Here is a 23773-nt window from a genome sequence, read left to right as displayed (position 1 = left end):
TTACAACAACCTTGGATGATTTCTACAGAACATTGATTTACACATTGTGTGTGGTTATAATTTGAGTGCGCAGGACTTGTGTGAATATCATTTAATGCAACCCAAATTAGAAAATTGTCAACAATAGTAGAAAGATTGTCAACAGACACAGCTGGAGGATTTTTAATGGTTAACACTGAAATGTTTGCTATGAGAAGTATGGTAATGCAAAATCGACTTGATGTAGATATAATTTAGGCAAAAGAAGGAGGAATTTGTGGAATTTTAAAGGTGCAACACTGTTGTACCTACATTCCTGATAAAAGTCAGAACATTGACAGATATATTACAAACATTACACAATTGCATAAAGAAATAGAACCCCTGGAAGTTGAAGGTGTTCTTGAGAAACTTGGTAGAAGTTTATCAGCAGTTAAAAAATGGTTTTATGAAATAAGTAGGTCTATTATAGGGAAAATACTATTACCAGTAACTGTAATAATAATAGTGATCTTAGTTCTGAGATTAAGTTGTCAATGTAGGCAGAGAAGAAATGTCAAAAGTTCTTTGAAGAAAAAGATTGAAGAAAAACAAGACAGGGAAAGGGAAAAAGGTGATATTGAGATTGAACAACTTAAAGAAAAGTTTCATCAAGATAGAAATAAATTAGAAGAAACAGAAATATAACACGTACTAATTAAAAGAATTTGAAACATGTTGAGATAAAATGTTCTAGATTTTGGGAGCTATTTGGTGATAAAATCACCAAAGGGGGAAGTTGATGGAGCAGGGTGGAAACTAAAATTTTTGTATACCCCTTGTAAAATTAACTTTCTGTAACAATAATATGTGCTAAACGTGTGGTTTTGAAATTAACAAACATAGAATAGAATGCACACACACCAATACACGTGGGATATTATTTTGCATGAAATTGCCAAGAATAATTTACTAATTTGTCCTATATTGTGTCATAAAGGGTACGCATTTGTCGTAATCTAATTGAAAATTGCATGAATGTGCTTTTTGTCTGTTTATTTGTGTCATAAATTATGAAGATTGGGAAGTAAATTCACGCATATGTGTTGCTTAAAGCAAGGTAATCACTAGCTGGGAGATTATTAGAAGGGGGAGGTAAACAGAAAGGCTTTATTTCGTAAATTTAAATTTATTTGTGTTTGGTTCTGTAATAGTTCCTAAATTGAGGCCTGTGTGACCAAAACAAAATGGAAATGGACGGTGATTCCGAGGTGGCGCCAACTGGAAGTGCGAGCTGCCTGTGCCTGAGCAGTATGGGTCAAGGACAGTGTGCCCCGCTACATGGAGTACATGCCAAGTTTGTTGAAGTTAGCAAGTTAAATCGTGGGAATGGGACATCGAATAACAATTTAAAGGACACTTCGAAGGAAGTCAAATTTGAACAAAAGCACCACTATTTTTCTAGTCATAATGATGACTTTGCATAAATGGAGCAGTAAAGCGATGAGGTGATGCTCATCCAACTCTAAATTGACCAATCACGGACATTCTAGGACATAAGAGTTACGAATTTAGATAGATAAGTTAGTGAAAAAGGGAATAAAAGAGGACATTTTGGACTTTGTAGAGAGCTTGCTTTTCAACCTAATCTTTGCACCCCAAGATGCTATTAGTCTGCGCAATTTTTCTTATGGCGCAGGGACTTTGAAATTTTTCTGAACTTTAACTTTTGAATGGGTGCGAAATCCAATGAGAAGGGAACATCGAGAGAGATAGAAAGGTGTTTCTTTGGGAACTATTTTGCTTTTATGCTGATGTCTGCGACTCTACGTTTGGGTAATATATCTAACTTATTTTCCTAAACTGTAATGCTAATAAATGAATGTTTTTGACTGTAACTTTTCTTTCAGGATTATTAATATATAACTGAATTGTTCTTTTAAATAGAACGTAGAGATCATGCTAGGAGATTTAATCTCTAAATAAAAATTAAATAAATGGAGAATTAAGCAGGTCTTTTGTCCTTTAGATAACTTTTACTAGCTGATCCATCGAAAATGAATAGTGGAAAAACCATTGTATTAGAATCAAAAACTGCAGGTGTAAATAATGTATACACTTTAAGTTTAGGCACTCCGCTATAGCACCGCGGCTCTCCTTTTAGTCTTCACTGAATCTTCGGAGCAGAATAAATGTGTGAACGAATGAATGGTAAAAGTTATGGGCTCATTTGTGAGAAAATATTGAATAGCTCTGTGGGTTAAGGTGATGGTTTATGGAGAATTTCTGGAGCTGCGCTGCACCAGTACTGTGCGACTAAACTGAGGTGATATTGTTGGTAAACCGGCTGCAAGTGTAGTGTGCATTTTTGTCTCTGCTCTTGCTTGGACTTCTGCCAAGGAGCAGCGAAAGCCTAAAATCCAAAATTCAAACTACAAACAACCTACTTTTCTGAGTCAAACCAGTCTTTCCCTCATCACAATTTGTTCCCTTTTTCTATGGAAGAAAATTCAGGGATTATCCCACTTAATTCCAAAATTCTTCATATTAAAGTTCTGCAGCCTCTGACATTGACAGAAACCACCAGGCCTTATTTTGAAAAGCCCAACACACTTCCAAATAATGGACACTGAACTTACTCTCTGACGTTTTCCTGTGATGTATTTAGGGTTTGAGTTTGTATGTGGACTACGTAATCTGGAATGACAGTAGTTTAAAACTTTAACATAAAATCCTCAATGTGGAATAAAGCAGGCATTCAAGTGAATTGACTGCCATGATATAACTCCCATCTGTTGTATGAGAGACGACAGGCCTGGAGGATCCTCTTCTTCCATCAGTTCTCCCTTCATCAAAAATGATAACCGTCTTACCCTTTGCCGCAGATATTTAAAGCGCACGGTATTCTATAGGCAAGATAACGTTCTCTATGACAAACTTTATTTGGATTTGGGACTGGAAATTAGTGAGGTAATCTTGATTCTGACGTGTGGATACATAATGGTTTGTGAATAAAAGAAAGTGTGTCCAAGGGCTGTATTTTTGAGATGGACAGCTTTTGCACTGGTGGCACTGGTGCAATAGTCTTTTTTGCGTGCCCCCACCAATGACTGCCCTGCTCCACAGATTCCCTCACTATCACCCTCCAACAGTGGCCCTCATCTCTCCATAGCCCCACTCCCACATAAAAGTAGCGATGATATAACGGGGGAAAAGGCATTGATCCCATCCATCAGCTTAACAGGTCAGGCTGAAGGCGACGAAGCAATCGCGTTAGTAACCGAGAGTGTTACTAATACAGAGGGTCGGAATGAAACTAACACGAACAGCATAAATATTGAGGAGGTACAAGCTGACCCCATGTTGCAGAAAGGAGGTTTAAACAACATATCTACATTAGCCATAGGTTCGCCCAGTGATGAGTGTTTTTTTACCGGGAATGATGGTGAAGATGATGACGAAGAGGAGGACAGCGAGGAGTTGGAAGAAGAGGAGGGGGAAGACTCAGAGTCAACTCCAAGTGAGGGCCCTAAAACTGATAAGGGCACAGACATTGAGCCTGATCCTGACTTGCTTTCGCGAGAGAGAAAGGAGTCAGAGTTAGAAGCAGAGTTGGACACTATACAAAGGAAAGGAGCTAACCGTCAAATTACCAAGATAAAACACAGGCCGCGCAGCAGAGCTAAGATCTCCCTAAGCCCCGAGTAATCAGAAGTCGCAAAAAAACTTGATTGGGATTATTCAGCTACTTCACAGCTACACCATGAAGGAGCTAGTGGCTTACTGCAATTACAATCATAGACAATGGGGTCAATTCCTAACGCGAGCTCTGGATCTAACTCAAATTTCGATCTTTTGTTTACAACTCTAAAACAGATTCAGAGCAAAGCCAGAGCTGAGAGTTGTAGGGCAAGACAAGCCAACAAAAAGATACAGGGAACATTAAGAAAAGTAAATAAACTATATGCTGAAGTAGCAGGACGAGTTACAGAGGTGGAGGAAAGAACCGGCAAACTAGAAGATGCAGTGGTGAAATTACAGGAAACTAGATTGGAACAAGAAAAGACTTCTTCAGATGTGATGTGGAAGCTCGAAGACTTCGAAAATAGACAGAGATGCAACAACATAAGATTACTTGGGGTGGAGGAAGGGAAAGAAGGTCATGATGTGCGGGCATTTGTGGTTGATTTACTCAAGGGCGCGTTCCCGGAAATGGATAAGTGGGATTGGGAAAATGAAATCCAAAGGGCCCACACGTTCCCATTGACTCAAAAAAAGGGGAGCACGTTTAGTAATACACGGGCAATCCTGGTCTATGTCGGTAATTATCTGTTAAGAGAGGAAATAATGAGCAAGGTAAAACCACAGGCCAAGCCTTTATATAAAGACATAACCTTCTTTGCCCGACCTGATTTTTGCCACGCCACTGTTGAAAGGAGGTGGCGTATGCGTCAGCTAATTACTCCTTTCCAAAATGCAGGTTGCGAGGTGTATCTAATGTTCCCCTCACGGTTAAAAGTTGGCCTTAACGGCCACTTTAGAATTTTCTATTCAGAGGTCATGGAACAAGAGTACCTCAACTCCCTTAGAGAGAACAGAGGGGAGAACAGTCAAGCAGTTGCAGTGAGGCAACCACCACGTAAGAGGTAGCCTTGAACTAGGAGTAGTTATGTTAGGAAATGTAGCTATCGGGTGAAATAGGGTAAAATAGGGAAGGGGGAAAATGGAAAAAAAAAAAAGAAACACTCAGTATCATCTTGGATTGGATTTATGTTTTTACTGCAATGGCAAGGGTGTGTAAGGGATTGGCATATTAGAAAGGGGGAGGGAGGGGCAACCCAGGGGCCCTGGCTGTCAGATATAGGTCAGGATTGACCGATTTGCCAGTATGAGGGGAAGGCACCCAAGGGTGGGTTGTCAGGGGAGGGGGAGGGAGGGGAGGGGTACAGAGCACTACACAATAAAAGAAAATAAGGAAGGAATAAACAAATTACTGATGAGATTAGGCAGAACAGGCAGAGACATATGGACAAAAGATAAGATTGAGCAATATGATACTGGGTTAAATGCATTGCAGAAGGGCCGTCTAGAATTTACAGTCAGGAAATGTATTACAAAACAGGTATGGGTACTAGGTTAGTAACATGGAATGTCTGTGGCCTCAACAATCGTCAAAAAAGACAAAGGATTTCTATTGTATTAAAGCAGATGAACGCAGATTTTATTTTCCTACAAGAAACGCATATCATGGTCTCACATGAATATTTGTTGGATCAGTTGGGATTTCACGTATTAGTATGCTCAAAGCAAGGTGCTAAAAATAGAGGGGTCGCTATATTAGCAAGAAATAAAAATGTGATTACCAGGAAAAAATTGGGAGATCAGTGGGGAAGGTGGGCACTTGTTGAATGTTACCTGGAAGGGGAATGGACTACTCTTGGGGTGGTATACGGTTCTACAGAAGATGAACCTGAGGTCTTTGATTTTTTAGATATTGAACTTGCTCCCCGAGTGATTATTGCTGGAGATTTAAACATTAACGGGACAGATGGGTTAGGGGTGGGCTCTTTTGGAAAATATAAAGGCAGGAAAAGAAGGGTATACCGGGCACTGATTAGTTTGGCAACGAACAATGGGCTTGCAGATGTGTGGGGGAAAATTAGACCAAAGGAGAAGGGGTTCACATACTACTCAGCCCCACACCGAATAGGCGTAAGGCTGGATTATTTTTACATATCAACTGCATTACATTCTAAATCTAGCATTGATAGACTTCCACGCATATTCAGCAACCATAACCCGCTTATTCTAACTTTAGCACTGCCTACTGGAAGAAGAAAAGAAAGGACTTGGACTTTTGAAAGAGCATTCTTACATGATGATAATTATATCCACCATATGAAAAAATGGATTAAAAGTTTTTTTGAAATTAACAGGGGTAGCGCAACAGCAGGGATGGTCTGGGATGCCTTCAAGGCAGGGGCACGTGGCGAGACATTGAGCTTCAGCACCTTTAAACGCAAGCAAGAGCAACTTAGAAATAGAGAAATGTTTAATGCGATCCTCGAAGTCGAGGAAGAGTTACATCAATGCGTATTATCAGGGGCTGCACTGGATCATGTGCTAAATAAGCTTTTAAAAGAGAAAATGGAGGCAGAAGAAGATATTGCAACAAAGGCAGCTAAGAATTTTATGATAAAGAGAGAGAAATGTTACGAATTTAGCGAGAGGATTGGGCGCACTCTGGCCATTCGCACTAGGCAAAAAGCGGCTTTAGGAGTAGTAAGGGAAATCAGGGACAGTACAGGTACCTTACGCATAGATTCTGAAGAAATACGGGAAGTATTCAGGAAAGTTTATGAGACACTATACAAGGACAGGCAAGACAGCGACTTAGGGGAAATATAGGATTACTTAAATGAAATCCCGCTTGATAGATTGACAGAAGAAGAGGCAGAAAGGTTGGAAGACCCGCTGGATCTGGAAGAGATCAAAAAAGCCATGACACATCTTCCCTCAGGAAAAGCTGCTGGCCCAGATCAACTACCAATTGAATTTTATAAGGTGTTTTGGGATATGCTGGCTGAGGATATGGTCACAACTATGAAATCGGCACAGACGGGGGCATCCATACCAGGGACCTGGGGGGGGAGCGGAAATTGTAATAATACTCAAAAAGGGGAAACCTGCTACTGAGCCGGGGTCTTATAGGCCAATTACTTTAATGAATTCGGATACGAAAATCTATTCAAAGGTGTTGGCCATAAGATTCACCAAAATAATAGGAAACCTTGTCTCTGACAACCAACATGGATTCATCCCAGGTAGGGGCACCACCCATCATACACGTAAAGTAATCACTTTGTTTGATGCAGCAGAAGTCGCAGGGGACCCGATGGCGGTTATGTTATTAGACGCCGAGAAGGCCTTTGATCGGGTCTTCGCGGACTACCTGTGGCAGGTTTTAATCAACGCAGGATTTAGAGAAGGATTTATAAAGGCAATTCAATCATTGTATATTGCCACAGCGGCTTCTATACGGGTTAATTCAGGATCCACGCGCTCCTTTCGAGTTAGGCGAGGAACAAGGCAGGGATGCCCGTGTTCCCCGCTTTTGTTTGCAATGTACATGGACCCTTTGATACGCAAAATAGAGCTGAGCGAGAGAATTATCCCACTGGAAAGATACTTGCATATGCTGACGATGTGGCAGTGATTACACCGAACCCCACGGAGGCGATAAGGGAGGTAGAGATAGAGGCCGATAGATTTGGTAAAATCTCAGGATACGCGCTTAACATCACCAAGACACAGATAATTAAAAATCAGCAGACAGACTGCTCTGATAATCGGATGGCTCAGTCAAGAGTATACTTGGGAGTGACTATCACTGCTGACCTGAATATACTAGTGGAAAAAATATCACACCCATAATAGCTAACGTAAGTAAGGAGTTGGATAGGCTCGATAATCTACACTTAACAATTGTTGGACGCACTAATGTCATAAAAATTATGACACTCTACAAATTTTTATATATATTTAGACCCATTTCACTTCTATTCGAAGCTAAGTGGTTTAAAAGCTGTGAGCACATAATCAACAGGTTTATATGGGCGAAGGGGAGAACTAGAAGAGCCCTTCATTACATGTCACTTCCTCGTGAAAGGGGAGGGTGGTCTCTCCCAGACCTTAAACTCTATTACTGGGCAGTGGCCTTTCAGCATATGGCGGGCCTTTTAGGGGGGGATGAGGTAGAAGGCCAAGACAAACTAGGTACATTAGCCATATACGGCCTGGTTATGGGGGCAGAAGCAGAAAACCTTTTATTGAAGTTCACTGATGCGAGCTATTTTAAAAGGACTAGATTTAAGACACTCCAGGCTGCATACACGGTATGGAAAGCATTTGCTAAAAAGTCTGGCCTGGGAAAATATAACTTCTATACAAGAATGAATAGCAACCCTACCTTCCTGTATGAGGTATTCAACGGTTCAGCCTTTGATGAATGGGGGAGAAAGGGAATAACTATGATTGGCAACGTGGTTGGTCCACAAGGACTGCTACAATTTTCAGAATTGCAGCCTTTATATGATTTAGATACGAGACATTTTTTTAAATATTTGCAAGTCAGAAGCTTTCTTATCACAAAAAGGGGGGGACCGGCTGGATTTGGCAAAAACCCAATAATGGAAATGATTCAAAGGGGTGTTGATTGTACGATTAAAAGACTATACTCTGAATTGACAAAATAAAAACAAGATGATATGGAAAAATGGGCAGAGAAGTGGGCAAATAGCCTAGATACTGGGGCGGACATTTTCTATCAGTCATTGGCGCTGGGACAGCAAACTCTCTGCTCAGCTTCACTTCAGGCACAACACTATAAAACCCTGTACCATCTATATTACACACCTGCAAAAATAGCCCAATGGGGAAGGGTATCGGGCACCATATGTTTTAGATGTGGGAGTTCAGAGGCAGATCTAGCGCATATATTTGCTATATGTCCCCATCTGCAAACAACAAAAAAAGATATTGAAACTTTTTTAAGTACACTACTAGGAAAGGAGGTAGTTTTAACTCCAACAATAATACTTCTAGGAGTTAATAACGAAGATACACAAATGTATGGCAATAGATTCATCTTTTTGGCCATGGCAGTCCTGAGATTCGGTATAGCCACGGCATGGCTGGACCCTTTGCCACCAACATACTCCCAGTGGTTAGGCAAATTACTGTCAATGTACAACTTAGAACCTGCAATATATGCAAGAAGGGGGAAAAAGGGAAAAAAGCTAGGAACACAAATTTGGGAACCTATCACATTATGGAAGGAAGGAATTTCTTATTAAACTAGATGATATAATCTAGCTTACCGGTATCGCTCTCCTTGTTTTCCTTTTTTTGTTAAAAAGTAATTTCTCGTTTTCTTTTCCTTTTTTCTTTTTTCTCAGCTTTAACTCTTCTCTTTAAGCTGTAGCATAATCTTATTTAACATTTTGATTGTTTCCTCATGACTGGTATGTATATAAAAAATGATTAATTAAGAATGTAATGAAGGTAATTGTATTGCATTAGTCTGTATTAATTGAGATTGCTTATGTCTATCCTGTTTATAAATTAAGTGCTCTGTACATCTATATACGAGGGAAAAATGCTTAATAAAAATATTTAGAAAAAAAAAAGAATCCTCGGAGCAGAATAAATGTGTGAATGAATGAATGGTAAAAGTTATGGGCTCATTTTGTGAGAAAATAGTGAATAGCTCTGTGGGTTAAGGTGATGGTTTATGTAGAATTTCTGAGGTGATATTGTTGGTAAACCGGCTGCAAGTGTAGTGTGCTTTTTTGTCTCTGCTCTTGCTTGGACTTCTGCCAAGGAGCCGCGAAAGCCTAAAATCCAAAATTCAAACTACAAACAACCTACTTTTCTGAGTCAAACCAGTCTTTCCCTCTTCACAATTGGTTCCCTTTTTCTATGGAAGAAAATTCAGGTATTATCCCACTTAATTCCAAAATTCTTCATATTAAGGTTCTGCAGCCTCTGACATTGACAGAAACCACCAGGCCTTATTTTGAAAAGCCCAACACACTTCCAAATAATGAACACTGAACTTACTCTCTGACGTTTTTCTGTGATGTATTTAGGGTTTGAGTTTGTATGTGGACCACGTAATCTGGAATGACAGTAGTTTAAAACTTTAACATAAAATCCTCAATGTGGAATAAAGCAGGCATTTAAGTGAATTGACTGCCATGATATAACTCCCATCTGTTGTATGAGAGATGACAATCCTGGAGGATCCTCTCCTTCCATCAGTTCTCCCTTCATCAAAAATGATAACCGTCTTACCCTTTGCCGCAGATATTTAAAGCGCACGATATTCTATAGGCAAGATAACGTTCTCTATGACAAACTTTATTTGGATTTGGGACTGGAAATTAGTGAGGTAATCTTGATTCTGACGTGTGGATACATAATGGTTTGTGAATAAAAGAAAGTGTGTCCAAGGGCTGTATTTTTGAGAGGGACAGCTTTTGCACTGGTGGTGCCAGTGCAATAGTCTTTTTTGCTTGTCCCTACCAGTGACCGCCCTGCTCCACGGATTCCCTCACTATCACCCTCCAACAGTGGCCCTCATCTCTCCATAGCCCCACTCCCACATACATTTATTTTGTTTTATAGCACTACTCATACTAGTGTAGGGTGTCAGAGCACTTTACATCACACACATAAAATACAGAGACAATGAATCATACATGTGTAAATTAGTCTATAGGAAATATTGCGTAACACAATGAGGATTACAAGGGGTAGGAATAATGTCATCCACACTAGTAGGCAGTATATTTTAAGGACGTTTGGTCTGTAAAAGCACAAACTCAGGATTTAAAATTCAATACAATGGCTGAGATTGGCTTTACTAACAAGAATGTATTCTACCCAAACAAACCTCTTTTTTTTAACAACGTTAGGATAATGAAAGAATGGGGAAAAAAACATAACATTCTAACTTATATTATGTATTTTGCGTGTAGCTCTTTGATGGCACTCCATAGGTCCCTGGGCTATATTATGAACGTAACTTATGAACTGCAAGTAACAAGAGGATCTCTGAAACAAAAGAAGTAACCCACTGAGCTATCCACATAAAATACATTTCTGTGATCTGCATGGTACACGTTCTTTGCAGCAGGCATATGAACCTTCTGTGCCACTTTATGATGAGTCAAAAATGCCAATGGATCTTTCCAGAATGTACATTACCAGAGTTACCTTGACTTTTTTATTGTTGCCTGAAAGCTGCTGAACATGCAAGGAACTCTGCAGCAGGTGCTTTTAACCCATAAGTTCATTCTAAATGCAACGCCCGCCTTCGAGCTCAGCACCAGGTGCCGCTGCACAAGTCACACTGCCCTAAAGCCAGCCTTGCATTGAATATATGCTTGCCTTTGACCAGTGCTGCTAACTTTTGGCTAGGCTTATGTTGCTTTAATATCACATACATACCCCTGCTTCACAGGTCCTTTACTAAAATGGAACATAATGTCTCATGTCCTTTTACATAGCAATACAAAAAAACCTTCAAGCACTAACCCCTCATGCACACTGGGACTTCAATCTAAATGAGAGATACTGTGTAGTAACATATGAGACACACAGCCACTAAGAGAGCCCATGCAGAAGGTGTGAAATTCACACAGAGGCAGAGACTGTGCACCAAAGACCAATAAGCCTGTTACCTGAAGCAATCTGCTGAGAGCAGAGCTCACTGCAGCATAATAACAGAGGCTGAACTGGGCAGCATCTTTGGGGAATAATGTGACCATGCTCTTTTAATTTTACAAAAACAGTTCCCGTACATTATGTTAAAGAAAATGTCCCCTAGATGGTTGATGCCAACCCTGATATACCTACGACTAAAAAAGGAAAGGAGGAGGGTCTCTTGTGAAACCAATGGAGGGACACAGCGCATAAGAAAAAGCAAACCTCGCCTGGGTGCCTGTGACCCGAATAAATGTAAATGCGTGCAATTGGTTAATCAGCAAATCTTAAGCCTGCTTGGGGACCACTATAGGATTTAACTTATGGAGTAACATGAAGCTTCTAGGGGGACAAGTTATTAATTTTAAGAGCTAATGTAAGGGTGTCATCAGTGGAGTACTTGAGGGTCCCCTTTTATAGGACAGAACAAATATTTGCACTAGGTACAGTCTGATTGTGTAATACTAAAATATATATGTTGAAAGTACTTGTTTTTTCTTAAACACCGAATATTTTTGAACATTTTGCTGCAGGATATCATATGCTGTGTATAAAACAATTTTACAATAATGACTTTCTTATTCACAGTGCTTCCTGTCACACTTATTTTGGCAACCAACTTGGATTGCAACACTGCTCACTCAGCTCTCATTAATTCAGAGGTTTCTTAATATCATTAATATCACTGTAAGTGTGTCAAGGGCATTAGATATTCATTAGTAACGATCTATCGTTTCTGTCAATTTTTATGATGGACATTTTGTATTCTACTGTCATGAGGATAGCAAAAATACACTTCAGGAAGCAAACTTTTATTGGCAATTGGGAGGTCACTTTCATTGAAATGCTTTTTAAAGTAAGGGAGGCAAAACTTGATGTCACCCTTACAAGCCATTGATCAAAACAGAAAGTAAACTTTTTTTTTGTTGCCACTATGGAATTGCAATCTTCCTGTTTAATGTGACTTGGAACCACAGGTTTAACATTTTACAGCATGCAGAAACCTGCACCAAGTAAGTACTCACATTTAAGCAAAACACACAAGATGATGGATGGAATGTTGCACAATGGCAAAACATTCACCCCCAGTCAGAGATGTGGGTTTAATCCATTTTTATTTTGCTCACCAAGCCACCCCAATTCAGACATGGCCATATGCAAATCAGTCTTGACCCTGTGCCTCATGGGAAACTAGACCGAACTGCCAAGCCATGTCTTCCCTGGGCTGGAATCAAGCATCCTAGGACCGGTTTCAGCCGTCTTCAGCCAGGATAGCTTGACACCAGTGGCATAGTGAGCACAGGACCCACGTCTGGGCATACCCTTTCCACATAGGGTGAACAGCAAAACACACAAGATAATGGACGGAATGTTGCACAATGGCAAAATATTCACCCCCAGTCACAGATCTGGGTTTAATTCATCGTTATTTTGCTCACCAAGCCACCCCAGTTCAGACATGGCCATATGCAAATCAGTCTTGATCCTGTGCCTCATGGGAACAGTCCAGACCAAACTGCAAAGCCATGTCTTTCCTGGACTGGAATCAAGCATCCTAGGAACTCACATTTAAAGCACTGCCAACAGCAGAGCTCGTTTTGTAAGCAAGTGCTATCTAATAATGAAAAGGAGCACAGCTTGTCTTTGTTTCCTGAATGTCTCTAATGAGACAGCTTTTCTATGAATGCATGGCAGTGTGGAGCGAGGGCTGTCAATAAGACTAGTCGTCCACGATGGCATCAACGCCGTAGTCCCTCTTTTACTTCAAAGAGGATAAACGTTGTGAAAATTAAAGCAGTACAACCAGGGCACAAGTCCTAAAAAACATAAGTGGGGGGACTAACCTAGTTAATCAGTATTCAAGTGACATAACGGGCGCATGACATTACACCGTGTGACATCATAGCACGTGACATCACAGGAAGTGGCATCATAAGAGCTGATATCAGATCTTAAGCCCTTGTATATGTTTAACAGCTCTATCATGAGTACATTGAAGCAAAATTCAAGTATACAGGGAATCCCTCCTGATTTAGGCAAAAGATTCACACTTTTGTAAGCTACACATAAAACAATGTTGCCTTTTGTCAGCATAAACTTCCTCTACCCATTGTGCTTTACAAGAAAAAATAGTGATCTTTAAATAATTACAATGCCTCCTAAACAGAGCCTAAACAAAGTGAAAAGCTGCTTCTCTTAAGTATGTGTGAAGTGCTAACAAGGTGTGAACCTATGTTTCACCTCTGCTGCATTTGCTTCTAGGTGTGAGGCTCCTGACAACTTCCAGTCAGGAGACTCCCAATCACTGATAGATAGTCTTTATTGTTTATGTTAATTAAAACCATAAAAATTCCAATACAATTAAGCCGTCTGCAGAGGAAGATATGCTGGACATGTTAAAATCTTAATTGTCGAAATGTTGTGAATGGTAAATTCAGGTTCCATAATTCCGACACCTTCGTTAACTTTATTGATAACGGCTAATACTTACGATATACTGATTATGAATTATTCTCTTGAGCTTCCCAAATGGCGCTACTAAGCGGATTCTGGCAGTTTAACTGAATTTTGTACCATAGTTTTATTGTCGAGTACATTCTTGCTAGACGTTGTTGCAGTAAACCAAATTCTAGACGAATCAGCGCTGGAGAGGAATTTCTTGGTAAAGCAAAAACTGTTCTATATGCCTTGATTTGCATTCTCTCAAGGACTGCTGCTTCTTTGCCATGTTGAACTTCAGTAGCATAAGCTAAAGTCGGCAAGAGCTTTGCTTTAAAAACAGCCAATAATGGTTTAAACGATGGACCGCTTAAACACTTCGCTACTGAGCAAAAAGTATATATCAATCAGTTTCCTTTCTTGATTAAACCATCATTATTGCCCACATGCATCAAGCATTTTTGGAGTCGCAAACGGTGCGATTCCTTAAAATCTGCTGTTTGCGATTCCAAAAATGCTTTTTGGAATGCATCATTATTTTTTTATGAAAATCGCTAATATTGCGACTTTCCAGAATGCGATTGCATTTAAGGAATCGCAAATTTGCGATTCCTTAAATGCAATGCATCATTCTGAAAACAAATTGCGAATACCAAGTTTGCAAGTGCAATTTAACACGAGGTTGAACCTCGTGGTAAATTGCGAAAAATGTTTAAAATGTTCTAATTTACATTTTAAACTATGTCATGTTACAGACACACATGTCCTTAGGACATGTGTGTGTGAACCATCCATTTAAAATTACATTTCAGGGGTGCAGGGGGGGTCCTTTGGACCCCCCCCCTGCACCCATGGAATGCATCAACATTTGCGAATTCAAAATTGCGAATTCGCAATTTCCATTGATTCCTGGGAATAGCGAATTCGCAATTTTGAATTCGCATAATATTTGCGATTCGGTAAAAATTGCGATTTTTACCGAATCGGAAATATTTAGCACTTTCTATGATGCATCCCGTTTTGCAAATCCATATTTGCGATTCGGTAAAAATCGCAAATTTGGAAACGCAAAACGGGAGTTTGATGCATGTGGGCACAAGTGTTTTCAAATTAAATCTGCTGTCAATATTTAGGCCGAGGTATTTATAATTTGTGACTCCCTCCAAGTTCACTTTGCCTAGTTTGAATTGTTGTCGTACCTGCAAACGGTGACTTATTGTCATGACCTTAGTTTTGGCTATGTTTATTTCTAGTAGATTGTCCTTTGCGAAATTGCTCAATATGTCAATCCCTCGTTGAAGCCCTACTTTCGTTTGACTTAACAACACTATATCATCAGCATAAGACAGATGCGCTCATTGTAAAAGGCCTAAGAGTGTCGGATGCAAGTTCGCCTGGTCCAGCTTGGGTGAAAGATTGGCCATAAATAAATTAAACAGGTGAGGGGCTAAAATGCAACCTAGTTTCAGGCCATTTTCTGTGTGTATTTTCCTCGTAAGTCTAGAGCCATCTGCTAATTTGACTTGCATCCAGGTGTTTGTGTACAACTGCATTATGGCTCAGAGGATGTGCTTTGGACGCCCCCACTGCCTTAATTTGTTCCATAAGATACCTCTATCTACAAAATCAAATGCAGCTTTGAAGTCTACAAAGTATCCACGTAGGCTTTCTCGCTGTTGTAGGAGCTAGGAGACGCAAACAAAAGGAGGCCTGGTGACCCCTCAGATTCGGCCTTCGTTATGGGCCCAGCAGGAATCCGAAAGAAGAAAGCACTCTCCTCGCCTGCACGTTGTTGCGGATCGAAAGCAAACAACAACGTGCAGGCGCTGCTGAATGTGTCCAGGTGTTTGCAAATTACACCGAGCCAAATTGAGCATATTTTTCAGTGCGGCCCAACTTCTTGGCAGTCTGGACAGCGTCCACCCTGTGAAAATAGTGGGTGGACTCCGTCAACCCGCGTGTACCCCGACTCGTGTCCTTGGGACAACAGGGCTCATCGCATGCTTTTGGTTAATGCGAACGGTGTTGATTTATTAGCACAAATGGCACCCCTCAAGGTTGGCGTTTGATGTAGTGGCATTGGTCGTACCACCCTAATTTGGCCATGGAAAGGCAAACTATCCCAGTTTGAGGCATAGCACACCTTTGAAAGAGTCAGCCGGGAACAAACCGGAACAGTGCACCCTATTACAGATAATGTGCTGTCCCGATTGCAGATGCGAATTCATGGATGCCTAGGTGCCAGGACGTTAGTAAATGTCAGAGCAGCTTTTTGAACTGCAGATCCTAGGGCAGGAGGCACCTGACCTTCACCTTAAGAAGCACAGAGATTCTCTCTTGCAGGAGCAGTAAGAAAACAAGTTACTTACCTGTAACTGTAGTTCTCCAGTATTGAAAGCTTTCATAGATTCACATACCTGAATCATTTCCCAGTCGTTGAGACAGGAGTCTCCGGTACATAAAAAGCAATGCTTAGCAGTACAGCTACCTGAAAAAAGGCCTAGTCCCATTTCCCTTTTGCAACCCATATCCTTTGTTATGTAAAAAAGGACCAAACTTTTCCCTTAGCCAATCAGAGCTCCTCACCCTCTAGAACCCTCCTGAGAGAACCTTTTGCCCCTCAGATTTTCGGGCACTTGTGCTACAACACTCTTTGTGCCTAAACCGAGGTGAGCCTCTCAGGGGAGGAGGGTGGGCGTATGTGAATCTATGAGAGCGTCCAATACTGGAGAACTACAGTTACAGGTAAGTAACTGGTTTTCTTACTCCGGTATTGGAGCTTTCATAGATTCACATACCTGAATTAGAATAGCGAACAGTAAACCATAGCACATTTTGTTCTGTCACCTACTTCTCCCAAACAAGTACTCTTGTAGCAATAGCTGTATAAAAATATCCATAGACCGATTGTTCATAAATGTTATAACAGTGTGCAATGATAAAATGTGCTTATCTTACCAACCAAGGAAGGAGGGATGACAAAAAAGGCTAACCGTTATTGGAAAAGGTTCCTCAGTACAGCTTGTCCCACTGCTACATCGTTTCTCGCGTAGGCGTCCAGGCAGTAATGTCTGGTAAAGGTATGCGTACTCCTCCAGGTAGCCGCTCTGCAGATGTCCTGAATAGAGACGCCCGAAAACAGATCAGTAGAGGTTGATACCGATCTTGTTGAATGTGCACGAACATGTGCAGCCAACGGCTTTCCCGCCTTTGACAGAATTGAATTGCTTTTGAGATCCATCATGCAAATTCCCCGTTTTGACAATGGAAACCCTTTCCTAGGGGCACTAAAAGCCACAAACAATTGTGTAGATTTTCTCAAAGTTCTTGTCCTTTGTAATTAAAATTTCAGACGCTTGAACATCCAGAGTGTGGAGAGTTCTCTCTGCCGCCGTAGATGGTTGAGGAAAGAATCTTTTAAGGATCAATGGCTCATTCAAGTAGGAATCCGTTGGCACCTTTGGAATAAATTGCAGAAAAGGTTATTGCATTGTAAGTGCCTGTATTTCTCCCACTCTCCTGGCTGATGTCAGAGCTATTAATAGAGGCACCTTTCAGGATAGGAATTTTAGATCAGTTTTATGAATTGGTTCAAAAGGTGGATTCATCAATTGTGATAAAACAATATTCAGTTGCCATAGAGGAGGTGGAGGCTTGACAGGTGGATAAACTCTAAATAACCCCTTCATGAACTGCTTTACAATCCTCTCCGACCACAGAGATGGACCCATTGAACTTCTCCTGAATCTAGAGATCGCCACCAAATGCACTTTAATAGAGGCATGGGCCAATCCAGACTTTGCCAGCCTTAATAAATATGGGATGATTTGATGTGCCTCTGCTTGCAGAGGATGTAAGTCGTTCTCCTGACACCACAAGCAGAATCTTTTTCATTTCATCCTATATGTCTTTCAGCCCTCGCCTTTGCCAGGATCTCTCTACATTCTGTCGGAATGTTTAAGCAATGAAATTCTCTGTATTCAGGAGCCAGGCTGCTAATTGCAGTGATGTCGGGTCTGGATGCCGCACTTGTCCCTGGGCCATAGTCAATAGTTCTGGTAATGGCTGTAAACGTATTGGCTCCGTTTCTTGTAAAAGGAGCAGTTCCGTGAACCAGTACTGCCTGGGCCACCAAGGGGCTATTAGTATTATCCTGCACGGTTCCTTCTTCTTTGTGAGTACTCGCGGCAGGAGGGGAATCGGCGGAAAAGCGTAGGCAAAGACGCCTGACCATGCCATCAAAAACGCATTCCCCCACGATCCCCTTTGGTGATGCCAGCTTGCAAAGAATTGGCATTTCTTGTTCTGGGCTGTGGTAAACAGATCCACTGTTGGTACTCCCCATTTGGCAAAGATTTTCAGTGGTGTTTTCTGATTGAGTACCCACTCGTCACAGGTAGTCTTTTGCCTGCGGAGAGTGTCCGCTGTCGTGTTCTGATCCCCTGCAAGATGTACAGCCTTCAGAGTTACCTTGTGATTTATAGTCTATTTCCATATTTTTTTAGCTTCTCTTGACAGAGAGAGCGATCTTGTGCCCCCTGCTTGTTTATATAGTGCATTGCGGTCGTGTTGTCTGTCCGCACCAGCACCGATCTTCCTTCTACTCTTGGCAGGAAGGCCAACAATGCCAATCCTATTGTCCTTAATTTCAAAAGGTTTATGTGAAGGTGTTGTTCCTTTTGTTTCCATTGGCTGCTGTTCTGCAACTCCTGGAGGACTGCTCCCCATCCTTCGAGAGAGGCATCCGTGGTAACCACCAGTGGAGCTGGTTCGGTCAGGAAGGAAAGACCCACCGAGATATTGCTTCTGTGAGTCCACCACGCTATTGCCTGCAACATTTGAGGCTGAATGGCAGCACTTTGAACTGGTAATGTTTTTTTGGCCACTGTAAATTGAAGGTTCTTTCTGTGGGAAGGATGGATAGGGATATGAAAATAGGCATCCTTTAAATCTAGGGAGGTCATCTGATATCCCGGGTTTAAGAGTAGAAGAATATCCTGGAAGGTCACCATTCTGAATGACCGTTTCTTGAGATAGGCATTTATAGACCGTAGGTCCAGGATCGGATGCCACTTGAAAGCATTCTTCCGGATCAAGAAGAAACAGGAATAAAATCCTTTTCCTCTTTGGGAGTTCGGTACCGGTTCGATTGCTCCCTTTCGGAGCATTGCCCGAATCTCCCGACGCATTTGAGGTAGGTGTTTGACTTCTTGATACATAGGTGGCGTGAGAGGAGGGAAGCGTAGAAATTCTAGAGTATGTCCGAATTTTATTATGTGGATGACCCATTTGTCCGATGTTATTCTCTGCGACTGACGTAAATAATAAGTTACTCTTCCTCCCAGGGGAACATTACACGGGGTAGGAGGATAAAAATCCAGAGTTTGAAGGTTGTCATTGTCTTTTGTTGTTGTTGTCTTTACTTGGACGACCTCCTCGTCTTCTGGGAGTGGACTTAGAGCAGCTTCCAGATTGCCTCTAGCCGTATTGCTGCCGGTAGTGCTGTGATGAGGAAGAATAGGAGGTTTATCTTCCTTGTTGGTATCCACCTCTATAAGAGTATCGGAAGGTGCCTCGAAAGGGCACCTTCCGATACTGCAACATACCCAAGACCTTCGCCATATCTGTGTCCTTCTTAATACTCTGCAGGGTCTCATCTACCAGACGTCCAAATAAATCTTCCCCATCAAAAGGTCGATCCAGAATCTTATTTTGGACCTCCGGTCTAAAGGCAGTGGCCCTCAGCCAACCCTGGAGCCGTAAAACCGCTGCTCCTCCAAGGGAACGAAAGGCTGTGGTAGCTATGTCCATGGCACACTCGATGACTTCAGCTAAAGTCCTCTCACCTTCCTGCACAATTTTCTTCGCCTCCTGTTTACTGTCTTCCGGAAGGAGGTCGACATAAGGTGCTATATCGCACTACATCTGCCTCTCATATCTGCCCAGAATGGCAAGGGCATTAGCTGCTCTGACTAGGAGAGCTGACATCGAGGAGAATCTTTTATCTGCATTGTCCAAACACCGTCCCTTCCTGTCCGGAGGTGCAGAAATAGGTCCGGTTTAGGATGGCCCAGCAAACACGCTGGAACATCCGAAGGTGCCTTATACTTCTTGTACAACCTAGCGAGCACAGGTGTAACCGTCACTGGGGTTGTCATCACCTGCAAACCTTCCTTCCATACATGGTCAATGATTGGTAAGGATCTGACTGATTTTTGATAAGGCTCTTTAAAGTCATAAAGAAAACATTCTGCCTGAGTTGTCTTCATAGGCAGTTGAAATCTTTTTGCAGCTCTTTCCATTAAGTTGTGGAATCCACCAATATCCACTAGTGGAGAATCCGCCGGACCTTGAGTGGGTGATAGTGGAGATGGGATAAGACAGTCATCCCATTCTTTGTGGGGTTCCGTTAGCTCCCCCTCCTCATGGTCCTCGTCATCCGTGGTAACCGGATCCTGGTGCTGTTGGACCTGAGGCGTTTGTGGAGTAGTGTCCAGTAGCGTTTCTCTGATGCGGACTGGAGTAGCCGGAATAGAAAGGGAAGGTGAAAGAGGAACTTCCTGAGGGACTACTGACGGAGGAAACCTCTTCTTATAATCCTGCTACATGAACTGCAAGTCCATCATCTCTTCCTGAGGTCCATGCTGGTAACGATGCTGTGAGAGGCTGTGATATTCTTCATAACCCTCATCATCATCATTTTCCTGACATTTCACATGGAGATGCGATGGGCTACAGGCGTACCCGATGGGCCTGTCATCCTCCTCCTCATCCGACTCTTCCTCCTCCAAAAGGTGCGATGGAACCAGAGGAGTAATCTTACTTGGGGAAGTCACTGCTGGTGTGATCTTTTTCTTTTTCTCGTTGACAAGCCCCTCGACGAGATCGCCGTCTACACTACCGTAGACTATGTTGTCGTCGACACTGCACTGGAACCATTCCTCGCCAACGACACAGTAATCGTCGTTGATGTTTCCGTCGACGACCCTGTTGTCATCACCGTCAACGACAATCCTGCACTGGAACCATTCCTCCCCGTCGACACAGTAATCGTTGTAGACGTTCCCGTCGAAGACCCCGTTGTCATCACCGTCGACGACGATCCCATCATCGACATGGTCGTCGTCATCACTGCCGTCGTCGATGATGTCGCCGTCGATGTTACCGGCGTCAACGCTCCCGTCGAAGCTGACGCCGTCGACACCATCACAATCAATGGTAGCTTCTGTACCTCTATAGTCGTCGCCGAAGAGGATGACTTCTTCGTCGACACTCTCGTCGATGATACCATTGACCATGTCGACTTTTTGCTTTTCTCCTCAGGAATACTAGAGGATGGCTTCTTGAAGGACTCGGACCACAGGTGGGGTCTTTGAAGGCTCAGAAGAGGCTCTCTTGGATGCTTTATCCTTAGAAGTGTGTACTTTGCTCTCCTTTTCTCTTGGCGGAGGAGATTTTGAAGGACTACGCCCTGAAGACCCTTGTGTGGTCTTTTTTAGGGCCTTCTCAGGATGTTCCCCTGAGGAATGAGCCTGAGGAGATCTTGTTCTTTTTTGAGATCTCCTAGATGAAGAGGAGGACTCCTGGTCACTATCACTAGTAACCACCTCCTTTCTGGCCTTGATCTTCTGAAGTCAAATTAAAAGGCATCCCTCACGATCTCTAAGGGTCTTGCTAGAGAACGTGCGACATACCTTGCAGTCCTTTGCTTGGTGGTCCAGATAAAGGCAATAAATGCAGTCTTCATGTGGGTCATCAGTGTAGAGTCTCTTTTTAGAGCAGGTGGCACAGGCTCTAAAAAGACCCTTTTTTTCTTTTCCAGACATTCTACAGGATGTAGATCAGAAATAGGTCACAATATTCTCAGATCCGCAAGAAAATAGAATTAAATCAAGCTTCTACAAAGTTAGAAATCCAGAGTTTGAGCAGAGCTCAAAGGAGACTCCCTAGCACAACCGCCAGTAGAAAATCTGAAGGCCAAAAGGTTCTCTCAGGAGGGTTCTAGAGGGTGAGGAGCTCTGATTGGCTAAGGGAAAAGTTTGGTCCTTTTTTACATAACAAAGGTTATGGGTTGCAAAAGGGAAATGGGCCTAGGCCTTTCTTCAGTTAGCTATACTACTAAGCATTGCTTTTTATGTACCGGAGACTCCCGTCTCGACGACGGGGAAATGATTTAGGTATGTGAATCTATGAAAGCTCCAATACTGGAGTAATGGACATGGGGGAGTCTTGTGTGTCCATGGGACCATCTTTCCTCCCTTGCAGAGGTTAACCTTGGGAGAGAGAGGGGGATGGTCACGGACTGATTGCCAACTCTTGTGACACACAACCAGTATGCCTCCTAATAGCCTCTTTGCCCATTTCCATAATACGGCCCAGGCACACAGGCAAAGAGTTTTTCCTTCATTATCATAGTGCCACACCCCCACACAAATTAAGGAATGCCCCTTTAGGATAGCACCGGCAATACATGTGCCCCGGCACTATCTGTATTACAGAAGGAGCTGTGCAAGTGTCTGCATTCCCTCCTGTAATTACAAAGTGCCCCAGGGTTCCACAACCTAATTGCACCACGTGGTTACTTTATGTCATACGGGCCCAGACGTTAACCTCAGAATTCATACAGCAAAAAACTCTGTGAAATTCACAGTGGTCTTCAGCAAAATATTCATGAATTACATCTGTATTGATAGAACTTGGGTCCTGGTTGACTGGGAGTGTCAGGTTCCAGCCGGGGCGCCTGCCTAAAGTATAAGAAATGTACAAAACAACAACTGAGGACTACGGGTCCCACAATGCTTAGCGGAAGGAGGAGGTGATTTAAGAGACACGTGCACGGGGATCTGTGCGCGTAATTTTGACATTTGAAAATACAACCGCCGGTCGGTGAGGATTCGCCGACTTTTGGACTCTGGGAGTCGTGGGAGAGAAGGAAAGGTGCTTAACGCGGTATTTCCTGGTTCCGCTCGCTATTGCGGTGAGCACCCGAAGAGGACGGAAACAGCGTGAGTTCGTCACAGAGAAAACTTCTCCAGGTAATGAGAGAGAGCGGCTGCTCTACTCTCGGGGACCGTGTTGCTGATATCAGCTACGTTTGGTAGGCTGTGAGATCCCAGCGGCTGCGTGGGGTCTGAATCTGGAAATAGTGATACGGAGCACTAAGGTGAAGGATTTTGGGATTATTCAGTGAATACTGAACGGAGCGGTCAGGAGAGGACTTTGTTAGACTGGGTATACCGGTCCGTGCTAAAGCGTGTTGATCCCCGGGCGAGGAGGAGCGCTTGGATTTGAGGCACTGATTAATATCCTGGGAATGCGTGTTGATCCCCAGAGAGGGGGAGCGCCAACGTAATTCTTTTCTAAATCGGGATCTGAGAGATTCATATTTATTTGGATGCTCATGAAACAAGAACTTTCCATTGTGTTCGTGAGTTGGTAAAATACTGTAGAGCTCTTAAGCTCCACAAACATAAGGAGGGATAAACAATGGGGCTGATGAAGTAATCAGCATTCAGCAGGGTTTGGTTACTACTCACAGAAGTGTTGGTTTTGTGGAGGTTTAAGTGCAGAGGATCTGCCATTAAGGTACTATGTTTTAGCGAGACATCATGAGCGTAGTCATATTAGGTTGATTGTGGCATGTTTGTTAACGGGTGTTGTTTATGTCTTACAGATCCTTTGTCCCTGCTGTCCCTTATCCCGTCCTTTGTCCCCTGTCCGATCTGACCGTAACTCAGTGTTATTCAAAGTGAGTTCGGAACGATCGGGAAGTGGAACCCTTATAGCAACACCCGATCCCGAGGAGCAACGAGGAGCATAACAGAATTACGCGCCTACAAATATTCGCTCCTCCTGGTCGGGTGGTGTTTATAATGGCGACGCTTGAGGAGGTCCTGCAGGCCTTAGATTTAATGCAACAGGAACTGACAGCTTCTAGATTAGAGACCGCTGCATTGCGTGAGAGGGTGGATAGACCCACACGTAATCCATTTGATGCTGGTTCTGCGGCCTTACCCCCCATACAAGTTTCAGTGGCACCCCCAATCCCGCTAGCGACACCTAAGAGGTACACGGGGGATCCCCATAAGGTACAGGTGTTTATCACACA

The 23773-nt window shown here is 42.6% G+C and overlaps 1 protein-coding gene across 2 annotated transcripts in view; it reads right to left on the bottom strand.

Moving 5' to 3' along the window:
* LHPP (phospholysine phosphohistidine inorganic pyrophosphate phosphatase) overlaps positions 1 to 23773 on the bottom strand; it is a 361561-nt gene that overhangs the window by 22443 nt on the left and 315345 nt on the right. Inside the window, exon 7 of one of the 2 annotated variants that reach the window (XM_086923004.1) lies at positions 9580 to 9637. The exons of the other annotated variant lie outside the window; for it this stretch is intronic. Within the exon in view, the coding sequence (XP_086779130.1) occupies positions 9580 to 9637 (58 nt within the window). The remainder of the gene's footprint in view (positions 1 to 9579; positions 9638 to 23773) is intronic. 2 annotated transcript variants of the gene reach the window in all.

Source organism: Lissotriton vulgaris, chromosome 5 (assembly GCF_964263255.1).
Source record: "Lissotriton vulgaris chromosome 5, aLisVul1.2, whole genome shotgun sequence".
NCBI classification, from domain to species: Eukaryota; Metazoa; Chordata; class Amphibia; order Caudata; family Salamandridae; genus Lissotriton; species Lissotriton vulgaris.
The sequence above is the reverse complement of the archived record's forward strand: the minus strand, read 5'-3'. Positions and strand labels throughout refer to the sequence as shown.